This window comes from Tachypleus tridentatus, chromosome 2 (genome assembly GCF_004210375.1).
Source record: "Tachypleus tridentatus isolate NWPU-2018 chromosome 2, ASM421037v1, whole genome shotgun sequence".
Lineage (NCBI taxonomy): Eukaryota > Metazoa > Arthropoda > Merostomata > Xiphosura > Limulidae > Tachypleus > Tachypleus tridentatus.
In genome coordinates, this window is record NC_134826.1 from 107880348 (window position 1) to 107897739 (window position 17392).

The window sequence follows — 17392 nt, forward strand, 5'->3', positions numbered from 1 at the left end:
ATGTGATAGTTTACTAATGAGAAGTTTTTTAATTATTCTATTTGTATTTGGACTTGGGCAATCCATAATAAAAGAAGACAGATTCAGTGTCCACTGACCTCATCCAACATGGAGCTCTAGAAAGGAACATACTACAATGCCAAAGAAGGGCAGTGCAGCAATGCCAGAGTTTCATGAGAACTATACCTATTTATGTTATGATAACATTTATGTTATGATAACATACTGTATCAGAAATAAGGGTTTTTAAAAATAACAATGCTATGACACACATGGTTGTCTGCAGAAAATTTTCCAGCAAAAGCCACTGTTTTCTTGGGGGTTGGGGGTTGGGGTGGGTCATATAGTGTGAACTTGTGAATTGAATAAGAAATTCATAAAAATACGTTTTCATTTTCTGAGAATGGGCACATACTCATATCGATTTGACAGAATATGATTTAATGGACAATGGAGGAAGAAGATCCAAGAGCATCATATGACATGGAATACTGTTCATGTAAAGTACAATTATCCTCAGCAAATACACTTAAGCTATATCTTACATCAAAACATTCTTTTGTAAGAAAGTGAAGGTCATAATTTCAAAAACATATAAAACATTAGGTTTGGAAATTAAGTAATCAGGTTCGAAATACCTGAACATTAAAATAAAATAAACAAATTCATGATACAGCAGTCTCTTATACACAAGTACCTTAAACTCCAACTCCATGCCTGTATAATTTTGCCCAGAAATGCACTCCATTAGCTGCTGGATGTGGGAATAGAGGGTTTGGGCAGGGATTTCAGTATTTCCAGCAAGAACAGCATCCAAAACAGCATCATGAATAAAAATGTATTGATCTTCTGTCTGTACCATGTAGTTGCGTTGAGCTCTCAAGCAAGTCACATGACCATATATATCAACTGTATTCTCGTGCTTTAGTCTCTCCAACATAGAATCAATGACAATAAAACATCCTGTTCTTCCGACTCCTGCACTATAAGGAAAAATGTGAATGAAAAAACAATTTATGAAATAAATGCCAAATTAAGGTTTTACACAAATTATAAATTAAATTTACTAAATCCAATTACTTTTCTAAAATGTTTATTGTTGATGTGAGAATTTCCTTTGTAATAATTTTTGTATAAAGCTCTTCTTTCATTATTAGAATAATATTTACAATAATCTGTGTAACTGTGTGTGTTGTTCTTATAGCAAAGCTACTCAGGCTATCTGACAAGTCAACCAAGGGAAACTGAACCCCTGATTTTAGCATTGTAAGTCTATAGACTTACCACTGTACCAGTGGGGGGCTAATCTGTGTGAATGATTATGAACTGCAAATATTTTGGTATTATTTATAAAATGTTTTCATAGTTATTTCAAAACACAAGTAAACTTTATATTTTAAGGAACTATGTTTTACAGAGAAAGGGTACTTTTGCAATAAGTCATTAGAGTGAAAGATAATATTTTGTTTTACATTTTTACCTGCAGTGCACGATCATAGGCCCAGCCTCTGGTGGATTCATAGCTCTTACTCTTCGTAGAAAGACCAAAAAAGGAGTAGGATGATCAGGTACTCCATGATCAGGCCAAGCTGTAAACTGAAACTGACGTATCTCACGCCTCTCTGAGTAACCCATCTAATATAACCCAAGTTTGATGAAGATAAAGTCATTTCACTAAAGTTAAATCAAATATTATTTACTACAGCTATAAAAAAAACGTTTTTGTTGGTCATTAAAAGACAAAATTCTAAATGTGCTATTTGTTCTGACTGCAGGGATGAAAAAACAAATTCTAGTGTTATAAGCCCTCGAGTTCACTGCTGACCTACCAAGGGCTTCTTCCTGCTATATTATGGTTACCTAAACTAATTTTACAAATTTTTAATAATTTTTCCTTAACTCTTCATCGTCCTAACCAGTGATTATCAATAATTTCTATTTTCAATTAACAATAAAAGTAACGAAAACTGAGAATCTAAATAACAACCGAAATTAATACATCATTACTTCGAATTTACGATGCATCCTACTTTTAAAAAGGGATTTTCAGGAAAGGAGTAAATGTGTTTTAAAAAGCATTTATTAAAGGATCAAAAACGTTAATAAAGTATTTAAAATTAAAATATAATAAATAAATATATAAAATATATAAACAATTTAAAATTTTCATTACAATAATGTTTTTTCCTGCTTTCTTTATTTAATTGGAATGCTACTCTGATGTTTCTTCTGACTCACTGTTATGTTCTGAAGTTGAAACATCTTAAATCACTTGATTCAGTATTGTCCCAAAAAATGCCATCTTCTGTATCTTCAAAATTTGACGGCAATTTGTAACTAATTGTTGTCTTTCACTGTAATAATAAGCCTTCTCTTTTCATAAATTTCTCACACTAGCCTTGAAAGAAATACCATTATTTTTTGCATATTCTTTTGTTTTTAACATTAAGACTTCTCTTGTTACTGGCAGTCCTTCATTTCGTAACCTCTGAAATATGGTAAAATGGTGGCATCAATTTCAAGTTTTCTTCCTTTTCTTGGGCCAGAAAATGACTTTGTACTTTTTTCGTAAAAAACAACAACTTGGTTTTCATATCACACCAACGACGTACATTTGCCTCACTCGCTGTGTACTTTTTACCTGTTGCATGTTTCCCAGTCTGTTCTGCACACAAAATAACTTTTCTTTTAAATTTGGCATTGTACATAAAAACCTTTTCCATGGGTAAAAAATGATATAAAAATAAAAAACACAATAAAATAGCATATGAACAACAGAAAACTCAGACAAAGGCTGAAGACGGTGATGTCCAACTACACCTATAGAGGCACAGAAATCAGCAAATTTAATGTTTTGTATGTGTTTTTTTAGTCTTTCTAAGCTAAATTCTTTATAAAATATAGTCCAATCTGTTTGTTAATGCAAGATTTTTTTTGAAAACCTTTGTTGTTTGCGGAAAATGATGTTTGAGACTTTCGAAGAGTGAATTTAAGACGTACCCTAATTTTTAAGTTCGGTAAAATGTGAGAAAAAGATGCGTCTTAAATTCGAAATAATACAATATTAGAAGCAATGTATTATCAAAACTGCATTAGTTTTGTGAAAAATATTTTGTTTTTCTAAACAAATAGAATACATTACATTATTTGGGTTAAATAAAATACAATGAAATATTTCTCACCCTTTGTAAAGTAAAAGTACGTATACAGTACGTTGCCAATTCTTGCACATCTTTCAAACTGACATGTATCACCCCATATACTTCTGTGCCTCTGCTTGGCCAATACTGGTCACACTATAAAAATTCCAGAATATTAATAATAACAGATGTGAAAACCGATTTTCAGAGCTTACTTTTCACATCAAATTTCAGCTTTGGAACCAAATTCCAATGTTTAAAATTCATTTAAATGTAAATAACAATTCTGAAGTTATTTTCCTCTGTGGCCACAAATTTAAAGATGGTAGGAAATAAAGAAATTACATGACAAGTTCAAATAAAAAATATTAAGGAACAATTGTTATAACAAGTGTTTAACTTATGATATTATAATAATAATGCAACTTTTCAGAAAATTATAATCATAATAAGGAGTATTCACAGAATCTTTGTGGAATTCTTACTTTAATTCTAGTTCTTTCTTCTAATTTTGTCATCATAACAATGGAAGCAGAATGTTGTTCCCATGCCATCCTCCAAAAGTCTCCAAATGTCTCTGGTAAAGGTCCCTGAGAAGCAATATAAGCATTCTGTTTCCGATATCCATCACAGTAATTTGAATTTATATAGTCAGAGCCTAGAATGCCATCTAAGGGTTGCAAAACAACACGACTATGATCATATGCAATAACATTAGCATACCGATTCTTAGGTTTGTTGACATCCAAGTTAGAATTCTCCCAAGTGAATTGCTGTCCTGGTTCTATAGACTGAAAAGATTTATACAATGACTATTAATGCATTTCAGTTTAATTTAGTTAAAATAGTTTGATTACATGTATAAATCTATATAATTAATAATATGAATTATCATTAACATATTTGCAAATAAAAACTAGTTAAGTATAATTCAATATTTTATGCTCTTTCATATTGATAAAATGTTTTATACACTAGTAAATTATTTAGAATAATAAAATTTTAGAAAAATTTGAGGAAATTATAATAATTATATACACCTCATATTCTTGTGAGAATTTCAGATTGTCATTTGCCTTGAGTCTTTCAATGTGATTGGACAACTCTGTTACTGGGATTGGGGGATGGTTTATCATTGCTTGGGTTTGGTAGTTTAGTCTTCGCATTTCTACAGGATCTGTTGGGTTGGTGGTAAACTCCCTGTCACTGGGATTCACAAGTAGTTTTGTTGTTGTTTCACCTATTGGAGTTTTACTCATTTGCCGTCGCCTGTTAGAAAAAAAAAAGTGTTTATTTAAAGCAAAAAATGCAAAGAACTAACTAATTAACACTTTTCTAACAATGAGGAAAAATGCTTATAGCTTTGTATATTTTATAAAGAAGATTGATTCATGTATATATATATAAGCTCTTTTGTGGCTCATTTTCAAATCTGAGGGCTTCTAATGTTAAAAATTAAGTTTTGATAACAGTGGTTGATATAACATAGATTACTCATGGTGTATTTGCATGATTAATAATAAGCAAACAATACATAATTATTTCTAACAATATGACTTAATGTTTTCTTATTTATTTTAAAATGTATCTAGAATATATCTTTGTATTTTCTTCCATGTTTTATTACCTAAGTATTGAGTAGACTTGTTAAAAAGAGGTACAAGTATCCTGTCTCCGAAATTCTGGATACACTCTTTTACCATCACAAATTTCTAGGGCGTCACATAATAGTTTAATACAAACTTATATGTTAATTAATGCTACACTCAATTCCAATCAATGTTTATAAATTATAAGAAAGTGAAGATTTTAATATTTATTAATAAACATATTATATGTCTCCCTTACAATTTTGCAAAGAAAAAATTACTAATCAACAAATCTATCAGTACAATTCACTTAACTGGAAGCTAGCCAGCTCTTCATTGATTGAACCTGAATTTATATAATGTTTTTGAAAAAAATATTAATGTCTGATACTAATCCACTGAAGTTAAATGGTTCAAAATATTCAAAATCAATAAATATTTCTAATTAAATATCTGTAGTTCCCAATTAATAAGTGTTAATCACAGTTATAGCTTCAAAGGTTTATAGTATAATAACTGCAGAAAACCAATAATATATACTGTCTTTTGATGCATTGCATTGGCTTCCTTTTAAGTGTCAGGCAAGACTTTAAAAATTTCAGGTTGCACAACAATACTGGCATTTACATATGCATATATACTGTTGATCCTTGCAGCTGAGAACCTTCTACAACTTTAGTGAATAGGTGGGAATTTCACAATACACGTTTAACAGTATAAGTAATATGCATTTCCAAATATATATTTAACTGAAAAATAAAAATAAAATAGTGAATCTGTCACACGTTACTCTTTTCTAAAGATCTCTGCATTATATTTAAGACTAACAACTATTACAAACTTTGGAATTAATGATAAATCATATCATCTTACAGATAACAATTATGGCATTTTAAGCATACATGCACACACACCAAATGTTAACCTTGAGACTAGATTTAAATTGTAGACAATAACAGTAAATCTGTTGTGTACCTTTTCATGATAACGAAAATTATGACACAAGTGATAACCAGCACACATGCAATAATAGGACCAATAATCCATAATATTCCTGACTGCTGGGTGTTACTGTAAACAATATTCACATCAGGATTATCCGTGTTTACAAAGGGTGGCTGTGCTGGCTCTACTGCTATCATATCTAAACTCAAACTATCAGACAAAGGACTGCTGGTAAAGAGGTTCTGTAATGTAGAAAACATGGTCATTTCAGTTTACATGTAAGTGGATGTGATAAAATACACATAACTGAAGAGGCATACCAAAGAAATGTTACTGAAAGCATTAGAAAGCATAACTAACTTTTTTACTTTTTCAGAAGCAGCAATTTCTTGATCTATCTATTTTAAATATGAATAGATAAAGAATGAAGAGATGAAACTAAATCATATGGAAAAATGTTGAAAGTTACCAGAATGCTCTTTACTTCTTACTACAAGTTGTACATGCATTGCAGCTCAGATAAAAGTTGTTTGTCAACTCTGGTTTCTCTTTTAACAAAATTTGTTCACTTGAGTATTCAGTAAGAGTGGTGATGACTGTTAATTCTCCTTGTAGAAATACTTCTAATTCAGGTTTCATTTAAAACTTAGTATTTCCTTCAGCAAATATTTCTATATTCTCTGTAGTGCTGTACTAAATTACACATACAAATTATGACGAAAAAATAATTTTAATTAATCTATGTGTTTTATGCCATGAATGAAGCTTAATAGAAAATCTATATTTACAGTTATAAAGATTTAATATAAATATAAGTAAATAACTTTATGAAGTAAATGTAGCATTATCTGAATTACCTCCAGTGGTGTATCTACCACAGCTCTCACAAAAATTCTATATTTCTGTCCATGTTGTAAGCGTCGATTCAGGAATCCATTATAAATCTTGCCATCACCTAAAGGAAAATTCTGGGGCATATTTCGCCGTAGAAATTTGGCAGCTATGTAGGGTCCAACTTGGTCAAGAGCAGTTTCATTAAGCTGGATATAAACAAACAGACACTTTCAAAATGCTGAATATAAAACAATCATGTAGTTAAATGAAAAGAATATTCAAAATAAATAGTTGATAAGATGGTGTCCTTAGAATACAATCCATACCACTTCATATTAACATACATACATGAAAAAGATCAGTTGATCCCAAAATTTATATTATTCAATTAGTTTTAACATACTTATTTTATTCATCAAATTAATTCATGTAAACTACCATTTGGTTACTAGAATTTGAATAATTAATTGATATAAATCATTACCTACAAGCAGCAATTGCATTAATTACTGTTACATAAATACTCAATGAAATAAAAGTTACATTTTTAATAGTTACTGTTTTTGATTATATCAGTGACTGATTACTTAAAATTATGATTAAGTTGATTTTCATGAATATAAATCAACTAATAAAAATTATTGTTTTTGATTATTCCAATTCATCTAAATATTGCTGTTACATTTTTCTATTCTTAAGTTTAAAACTGCATAATGAGCTGTCTGTTCTGCTCAATTTTAGTATCATTATTTTTTTATTTATTTCAAGTTTGTTTAGTTTCGATTATTCAAGGTTCTCAGGCTTAAATACTGCTTGATCATGTATTATTCATTTTGGCAAAGCTACTGAGGCTATCTGTAACTGTCACTAATTTTCATCTGCTTATATTTTCTTTATCATTCCCTCAACCCCCACCCCACATGAACTGCTGATTGCAGAGGAAAAGCAACTAACTTTTTTCTTATATGTACCATGGTTTAAGAAACATAATAGTGGATTCATGAAACAACAGAATAACAGGGCTGCCAATAACACTAACTGCACAGATCTATTGGTTATACACTAAACACTTAGCTCTATATGCAAGTTGTTGGATTAATATTCATCTATTTTCTCTTTATACATATATACATACATACACTATATATTATAAATTTGTAATATGTTTGTGCAAGATAAGTGCATGTACAGCTGTATCCATTTTCCCGCAAAATACGAGTGCAATATAAGCGACAATAATCTTTCATAGATTGTGTAAAAATGAAATTAAAAAAAAAATGCAAATGATATGAAAGATACAAAAAAAAATTAACTGAACAACAATATGAATATATTTCACATGGACAAAAAGGCTTGAAGAGATAAAAAGAAGAGTAGAATGAAGAAAAAGAATACACCAAAAATGTAGAAAAAATGCCCTTTGCAAATATAATTCCCTTCCTTTCTAATAACTTAATCTACTCACTACTAGGCCCAGCATGACCAGGTGGTTAGGGTGCTTGACTCGTAATCTCAGAGTTGCAGGTTTAAATCCCTGTCACACCCAACGTGTTCACTCTTTAAGCCATGGGTGCAATACCACTATTTGTTGATAAAAGCATAGCCGAAGAGTTGGCAGTGGGTGGTGATGACTAGCTGCCTTCCTTCTAGAGTTACACTGCTAATTTAGGGACAGCTATCACAGATATCCCTCATGTACCTTTGCAAGAAATTTAAAAACAAGCAAACTAACTAACTAACGATATTTCTCAAGTAGAGAAATAATTCAAACAAAATACCTTGGGAAAAGGGAATAAAAATTATGTGCATCTAGCATCTTAAATGGAGCTTGCATCATTTACCTATATATAGTATTTTTAAAAGTGTCCAATCACCTATGTTGATGTTAGTCTGAAGATATTTCAAAAGAGAGCAAGCATTTTCATAAATACTGCTTATAGTACAGTTTGTGACAGTATAGGGAAAATAGAAGTTACAATATCCATATTTATAATACATTACACATACACATTTACCAAACATTCTATTTTGAAAATTGTGTAAATGGAAATAAATATGTATATCTTGAGAGTATAATAATTGTGTACAATTTAATTTCATACGACTTGTTAGTCTTATACGTAACAGTGCAAAGCACAATAGCCTAAACAGTGCTACTACAAGATCTCATTTGGGATTTTATATTACATACATAGAAATTAAAACTTCACATGATGGTATTAAGGTCATTTATTTGCAGTTACGCGTTTCATGCTTGACTGATCACACTGCATTATAAAATGGCAGGAAAATACAGAACATTACTATATTCAATTATTGATGAGAACGTCATCAGAGTCACGTGATTTGTAAAGTTTTCATTCATAAAATTACTCATACCACTATTTTAGAGGAATTTCATTTAATTCCAGCTTATATTTATGGAAAAATGTTTCTCCAGAATTTTTCTGATTTACTCACAGTCTTTTCCAACCCTATAGAATGGTATTACACTAAATTTTGGGTGTTTTTCCTTTGTACATTGGTCTAAATGTTTACTCAGTCTGAGTTTTCGCAATTCTGGGTGATTTATCTGTTGTCTGTGGATAGTCATTCTGTTCTTTAATTGGTTTCTGGTCTGCACAATATAATCCAATCCACAACCTGCACATTTTATACAATATATTAGATTTTTTGATATAAAGTCCATTTCTATTGATATGAAAAGTTTCTCCTAAACTTCTGAATTTCAAGTCTTTGCTTTCCTGAATGAGTTCACATGATTTGCAATGTGAGTGACCATCGTTTGGCCCCGTTTTCCTTGGTTGACTGCTTAAACTCTGAATTTGTAAGAATTTGTTTCAAATTAGGGGCTTTTCACCCAAGTTGCATTAGCCAGATTTTGCATACATATATAAAGAGAACACTGTACAATATAATATTTGCAGTAAATAAAGATAAAATTAAACAAAATCCATGGTTCACTTGAAATTCAATACAGCTTTAAACTGACTAACAATGTCAAACTGAAGTCAAATGATGAATCACAGTAAATCTCCTAAACTTAATATTCATACACACACTTCAAGAATTGCATTCTATTCACAGCCATTAAGCATGTACTGTCAGAAACATCAACTTTAAGGATACCCAACTGTTGAGAAGAGAACTGTAATCACAATATGGTTATATATGTCACTTTTATATCTCACAATTATAACAGTATATTAAATTACTTGGCTAATTTTATAGTTAATAATATTTTTTTATATTCTTTAGTCATTCATTGCCACTAATTTATTTTATTAATTACTAAATATCATGTATATACACTAGTTATTAATCATTCTTCACTACCTATACATTTAGTCCTATCATATATAGCATCTCACTTTAGCTATTCATTATCTACAACATTCCTTGCATTAATGTAGCCATTATTCATTCACATGTACAGACTTTATCATTTCTGATTTATTGTCATTTACACTTGTACTATTCATTTCTTATGCTATTAATTCCAGTTGTTAGTCATTGGCACTTGATATTCATTATCAATTTTCACTGATTCAACGATATTCACATTACCTTTGGTTTTGTTTCACTTGTTTACATAATTACATTGATAAATAGATTATTTATTAAATCATGCTAATCATTACCTGAGATCATTTACATTATTAAGCCTGAGTACTCAGGTATTTTAGTTTATGACATATTATGTTATGCAAATTGGCACTGTCTTTCCTTCACATTTTTATTAACTATATATGGTACAAGATGACAACAAACGGATAAGGCAAATGCAAGAAAAATATATGATCTTTTTTTGTGTCTGGTCAGTTAGTTTTACATGCTGGGTCAGGATGCAGGAAATACCCATGTAATTGAATCATAAAACAATATTTTTCATGTATTTTGGCTGAATTTCTTTTCAATTAAAAAATGTAGTTCACTTTATAAATAAAACTTTTTTAAGCTTCAGAAGTTTAAAAAAAGTTAATTATTTATTAGCCAATTTTGGTTTACACTTTTTAAATTAGCCATCTTAAAACGCTCCCTAAATCTGCCATGCTCAATCCTAGCTGCATGGGAACCAGTTTGCCTCAACATACACAATGTTTCTACTAACTTTTGATATCAATCCTGAATAATATACAGTATTTTTGGTGTTTTCTTTTCATGCTGATGGCTCTTTAACATTCCAAATAGATGTGCATTACTTGTATTAAAAACAATTTTAGAATTGACATTATATTGATAATCTGTGGTGTGATTTAGTATAATATTGATACTAGAAATGGTAATATTGTCCACCACTATTAGGATGTTGCTGTAAACATGAGATTAATGTTAACATCAATGATGAATACTTTTGTATTACTATTGGCTATTAAGTATATTATGAAATGGAACTAAAAGTTCAGTTTTGCATATTTGGGTAATGTATTTCATACTAAATCTGACTTAGACATTACCAGTGTTGACAACTGAAGTAAGACTGCCTCATGGCACTGTTTGATCTTTTATTAACTTTATGGCATAATTTTTAAAATCTAGCCTAATGCTGCAAGTTTAAGAGTAAGACATTTAATTATAATTTAAATGCTCAGTAACTGAATAAACTTAAAATTGTTTCCTTGAGTTTTAATTAATGTAGTTAGATAATACTGATAAATTTATTGATTTATATAGTAATTCACAGGATCATATTGATATTATACCTCATTCTTTCACAAAGGCAGAATGGAATGTTTAAATTTTCTAATAAAAAAAAAGGAAATTTATTTCGAGTTTTTTTTTTTTTTTTTACCTTTTCTATTTTATAAGTCTCCGGATTTTCCCTGGCTTGCTCTTCTGGTACAACAACTAAGTAATAGTGACTTATTAGACCATATTCCTCTGAGGCTTGAGGTAGTATGACTTTAATTTCCTGGTCATTCTTGACACCTAAATGATCTGGTTTGACCATTGGTCTTGGAGCTAAAACGATTTTTAAGTGAGTACATTGCTTAGTCGGTATGTATATATTACAGAACATATGCAAGTTACAACGAGTTTTTTTATATCGTTAAAGAAAAGAAAACTAATATTCCTTTTAGACTTAACATGTTAAATCACATACATATCAAATATAATTAAGTATAACATTTGTGTAGGTTACACACATAAAAACAAAATAGAAGTTGTGTTTTTAGTTTTGTTCAACTAATGTTATCAGAACTAGATCTTTATATCTATTAATTAGACAATATCAGAACTTTAAACTACTAGTAAACTGTTTGTTTAACAACTAGTTGTATATAGGCAAAATATACAGAAATGGATAACTAAATTTATATTTTAGGTTAACTCTTCATGAGATTCTACAAGTTTTAGATTATAGAAAAATCAAAATATTATAATCATTATCACCAGTTCCTATTTAGTTCTTGCACACTCATATGCAAAGTTTTTAAATCACATAAAAAATGCATGCATATAGCTGGCATTCCCAATATAGAAATAACTCTAAGCTTTTGCAACTGAGAAATGTCTGTACATACCAGCTCTAGCAGTTGTTACTGCTATTCTTGCAGGTGGACGATAAGATTTGTCAGGAGGTATAGCAGTAATGTTGACCTGATAAGTTGTAAAGGGCATAAGGTTATCAATAGTAAAGTCTGTTAATTCTTTATCGAAATAGATGTCTTTAGGTGGAATTTTCAACTCTTGTAACTGTCCTTGGCTGTCAAAAAACTCCTTATAGGCACCGTACGAAGTCTGTTTAACAAAACATTTCATAAAAAATTAAAATGTAAAATAAAACCACCTGAGCTTTTACTTCAGTTTATAGTAGCTATCAAATTCACAGAAGTTACAGGTACATTAAAAGTTACTAAAACTTAGTAATTTTGAGAGAAAAAAATTGTATGTTCTTATATTGACTTTGCTTTTCTGAATACAAAAATAGTAGAATTTACCCATTATCTCTAAAACTAGCATATAGGAGGGTGTAATACCTAAATACTTTTGATAATTCTGGTTAATTAAATTGGGTGATGGTGCCATGGTCGAATTCTGAGGTTGTAATGGTTTTAAATACAAAAATAATGTTTAGCTGAGTATAAATTTGAAGGTAATAAGTGATTGTGTATGAATGTAAGATGACAGTCATTGTGACAGTGAAGGTTTTGTAATGTCTTTGCTTTAAAAGATTATATGGTACTGTTAATGTATGTGGTTGTGCTGGTTTAATTCTGATTATAGCTCTCATTGATAGTTAGGTTAATGTTTATAATTGATGAAATATAAGGAGAAAATGAAAAAGAAGTTAAAATCACTTTCTTAATTTGCTTATACACACAAACACATGTATAAGTAAATAAATATATATGTACATAATGCATGTGTGTGTAATCTCAAGCCAGCTATTATAATTCCCTTAAAATTCCTATGCTGTATATTAGGTTATATTCTTATAAAATGAATGATGGCTCATGTTGAATTATGATAATACATAATTTGGTTTTTATGTTCATAGCTCTTTAATATTCTGAATAAATATGTATCATATGTGATAATGCTTAATTAAGTAGGATAAAAGATAATGATAATGAGTATCAGCACATATATTTGCTATTTCTAATAAGTTTAATAAGATAGATTTGGCTGGAAGTGAAGGCTTAGACTGTGTTAATTTTACTGAATAATCTAAAAAGACTACTAGTTTGGATTGGCTAGGATTATTGAAATAATTGCTTTTTCATCCATTAAGAAAGGATTTTTAGTTCAGGTGGTGAAGGTGAAAAGAGAAATCTAAAGTAAAACACTTAATTACAAAACTGTCAAACTGATGGTGTTGAATAGAGAAATTACATTTTATAATTTTCAAGTGCAACTTCCAATATTAACTATAATGAAATTTTATTACAACAATATGTTAGATAAGGCCTCAAGTTGTTTTTTAAATTGATCAATTAGGATGCTGGAAAGAATGAAATTATTGGGAGCATTTTAAAATTCATCATAATAATTTTGCAGATTAATGAAACAATAAGATTTTGTTTTTTAGGCTTTTAATTAAAAAATCTAGAATAAAAAATTCAGCAATACCAAACATTCAATAATACACAATAGAGGAACAATGTACATATATTTTGTACTTTTTGAGGTGATATATCCAAAATAAAATATTTTACATGAGCAGGAATATTAAAATGTTAAGTCATATAAATAACATACTTTGTACTTATATGGGTTTAGTTTGGAAGGATGTCGCCATGAAAGCTTCATACTGTGAGTTGTAATTCCATAAGCTTGAAGATGTGTTGGAACATCTAGAAATCAAATAAATTATAACAACATGAGAGTGCTTTAACCCTAAATGTCACAAGAAAACCTTTTCAGTAAAGTAGACTAATCACATCAAACAATGACAAAAGTCAACTAAAACATTACAAGTTGAAATATATACGTTAGCTTACTAGTAATATTATTGATCAAGATCATTTACCAGAATAAGACATTGCACAGTTTCTGTTTATGCCAGTTGGATTATGGTGATGATTTTGGTGTGACATTTACACAATGGTAATGGTTCAGTTGAAATAAGCTTTTATTGAACATTGAGAATTTAATTATTTAATCTTGGGCTTGTAAAATCTTTTGAAGATAAATTACATTCCACTAAAGGCTAAACTGGTTACAATGAGCTGATTATTACTGAGTACAAGTTTATAAGTGTACATGAAATAAGGTATAATAATTAATCTGTCAAGTTTGCTTTTGTTAATTCTTTCACATATCTAATTTCTGACTTACCATTACAAATGTAAGTTTCTTATTATCAAACTTTGGAAAATAATTAACTTTCAAATTTTTAAATTAAATATTGAATTTGAGTATACCTGCATCTTTTATAACTGATGCAAAAAAAATAGTTTAAGATGAAACTTCTCCATTTTTACATGGAGAATGTGAAAGTAATCCTGTATCTTAGAGGGATTATATATATATATATAATGCGTACTTTATCTTTTGTAAAAAATCTAGTGGACATTTTACCATTCACATGGGTTACAAATATGAAAAAAGCAATAAATTAAATATAGAATTCAGGAGAAAATGCAAAAAAGTTAAAAATTATTTTCTTAATTTGGTTATATACATACACACTTTAATGACAACAACCACCTCTTGATCCATTGAGGTTTTTCAATCTATTAACACTTAATATGAAAATAAAAACTCAAAAGTCAGCTACCATAATTCCCTTAAACTTCATTAATTAAATTAGTTACTTCCACCACATCTAGATTATGGCAATCCACTCCAAAGGACAACAATCTATTTGGAAAATATAACTGTCTCAGCTGAAAAGGATTTCTACTCTGCCAAAATATATATTTGTGTCCCCTTGTCTTACCATTCTCACTATTAAGTACAAGTAAAAAGAATATAATCCTTCAATATTATCAACTGTCTTAACAACCTCAAGCACCTTAATCAGATCCCCTCTAACTTTCTTTTGTTCAAGGAAAATAAAAAAAAATTGGAAATCTTAACCTTTCCTTTTCCAACCCATTTATGATCCTTGAAACCCTCACCTGAATCCTTTAAAACAAGTCAATTTTCTTTCTAAGGAAAGATGTCTAAGACAATATTTGAAATGTGGGCTAATTAATGACCCATACAGTTAAATTATAATCTTTTCAGATATGTATTATGTCTTGTTTCCATTGACAAATGCTCATAATTAGGAATATTTCTTAAATATTTTTAAATAAAATTTGAAGGAAGAGTAATTTAATAACTCATTTATCCTATAATCATCAGATATTAGCCTTCCTGTATCATGCATTAAAGGTTCTACTCCAATCCTAACATTTTTTTACCCTTAATATATTAAAAGAAATCCTTGCTATTAAGTTAAACATTTTCAGCCAATCTTTTTTCATACAGTTTTATTACATTTCCTAATTTATCATTTAATCAATTCTTTTGATATTCTTTAATTCCCCAAATATTTCGCCATAGCAGTAAATTTAAACTTATAAAGCTTTTCTTTGATTTTATTCTTTATACTTTTAATTAGTGTTAAATATACACAAATGTTTAAACTTAAGTATAGTGGAAGTTAATTTTTTTTATAGAAATTATAGTTTATTGTATATTTGTTTACATAATTGTGTACAAATCATATGTTGTTTCATTCAATTGACTTCCAAGTGTTCCTCAAGTATTATTATATCATAATACCTCCTAGTATATAGAAAGTTCTTGACCTTAGTTGGGCTATGCATAAATATGCAACCAAAATGTTATTCAAAGTTAGTAAAATATAGTGATATAGATAGATAGATTTGGACTGCACAATCGCGAGTTTAGCCATACGAGTACATAGTGCTGACTTCCAAAGTGAATTATCACAAGTTGTATTCTAATAACGAGATAGAGAAGAACAAAATTGTTTTGTCCATTGGGTTCTGAAGTAACTGAACCAGACTGTGTAGATTTTGATGAAAAGAGATGATTATTTAAAGCTCTGGATACAACTGTAGTAACCAACAGTGTAATAAATATTTGTATATATATTTGACTTGTTTTAATACAATATTCTAAAACAAATGCCTGTTTATTGTTGCAATTTATTGCCAAAACGTTGCATACACATACCTGTAAAGAATCTGGCCTATAATTCCATATATAAAAACCTCATGTTAGCCAACCTTGGTTTTTATTTGAAACCACTCTTTCTTTTCTATAAGGAATATAACTCTCTTGAATATTTAAGGATTTATTTTTAAAATTCTTATATTAGATTAGTGTCTCTAACTGATTCAATTTCCAACTTACAATATAAATTATTGTTGCATATCTTCAAATTTTGTTTTTTTGAAATTTGAAACCAAAATTGCATTGTTCTTTATATTAATATTACTCTCACCTTGATATTGCCCAACCTCCACCCTCTCATCTATTTCTACACTAAAAGTTAACAATAAATCTAAAATACATTGTTCTCAATAGGCTTTTTGAAAAAAAAAATTGTGAAAAGACCCATCCTGAATAGTTTCTAAAAACTTGTCTCCTTCACAATTTGACTAACATTTCTCAATCTATATGTTTGAAATGTTTATTTTTTATTAATTTCATCTGGTAACCTGTAACAAATTTAAATAAAGTTTCTAACTTATTTGGAAATCTTTATGCTTACCTTGAGGAGAAACCTTGACAGTTATTATCTCAGAAAGTCTTCCCAGGCCTTGTCTAGTGTATGCTCCAACTCTGATAGAATACTGACCATGAGTATCAAGACCAGTTAGTTCTGCTGACCAGGTAAGTGGAACTTTTTTTTTCCTCCATTGATCAAGATCCTCTCCAGCAGTTTGTGCATAAAGTACCTGGAATAAAGATCAAGTAATCAAAACTAAATGCATATTATATGTTCAGATTCAACAACAAGGTGGTAACATCCAATGACAGCAAAATATGCAGCATAAAAATTATAGGTATCATCTTGAAAATAACTTTTTACATTAAGATTTCACAGTACATCAGTTGACCTTTACCTAGAATTCAAATGTCAAATGATTATGATTTTATAGTAGAGGGCAGCATGAATGATGATTAATGAAAGGAGTTTGAATGTTTAGGACCTAAAAACAAAAAAAAAGGTTCAAGGATTATTAAAATAAAGAAATTTGAATGTTTAATACATAAGATTTAAAAGATGACTATTTATGAAAACAAGTTAGAAATTCAGGGCCTTTAATATGTAGATTAAGATTACTAATCACAGGAATTTGAAGTGAGTTTAATCAATGTATTTTGGATATTCATGACATAGAATACAAGGTTTGATAATTATGACTTAAGACACAGAAATTAAATGATTAAAAATAAATTTTCAAATAAACTTTG

At 29.2% G+C, this 17392-nt stretch overlaps 1 protein-coding gene across 7 annotated transcripts in view; it reads right to left on the bottom strand.

Annotated features, from left to right (window-relative positions):
- LOC143244803 (tyrosine-protein phosphatase Lar-like) overlaps nucleotides 1-17392 on the bottom strand; it is a 313630-nt gene that overhangs the window by 15481 nt on the left and 280757 nt on the right. For all 7 annotated transcript variants that reach the window (XM_076490151.1, XM_076490154.1, XM_076490153.1 and 4 more), the window contains 11 exons: nucleotides 16686-16872; nucleotides 13712-13806; nucleotides 12034-12250; nucleotides 11301-11470; nucleotides 6532-6714; nucleotides 5705-5916; nucleotides 4181-4409; nucleotides 3626-3931; nucleotides 3183-3296; nucleotides 1481-1635; nucleotides 698-983 (listed from right to left, as the gene is read on the bottom strand). In XM_076490151.1, the coding sequence (XP_076346266.1) occupies nucleotides 698-983; nucleotides 1481-1635; nucleotides 3183-3296; nucleotides 3626-3931; nucleotides 4181-4409; nucleotides 5705-5916; nucleotides 6532-6714; nucleotides 11301-11470; nucleotides 12034-12250; nucleotides 13712-13806; nucleotides 16686-16872 (2154 nt within the window). The remainder of the gene's footprint in view (nucleotides 1-697; nucleotides 984-1480; nucleotides 1636-3182; nucleotides 3297-3625; nucleotides 3932-4180; nucleotides 4410-5704; nucleotides 5917-6531; nucleotides 6715-11300; nucleotides 11471-12033; nucleotides 12251-13711; nucleotides 13807-16685; nucleotides 16873-17392) is intronic.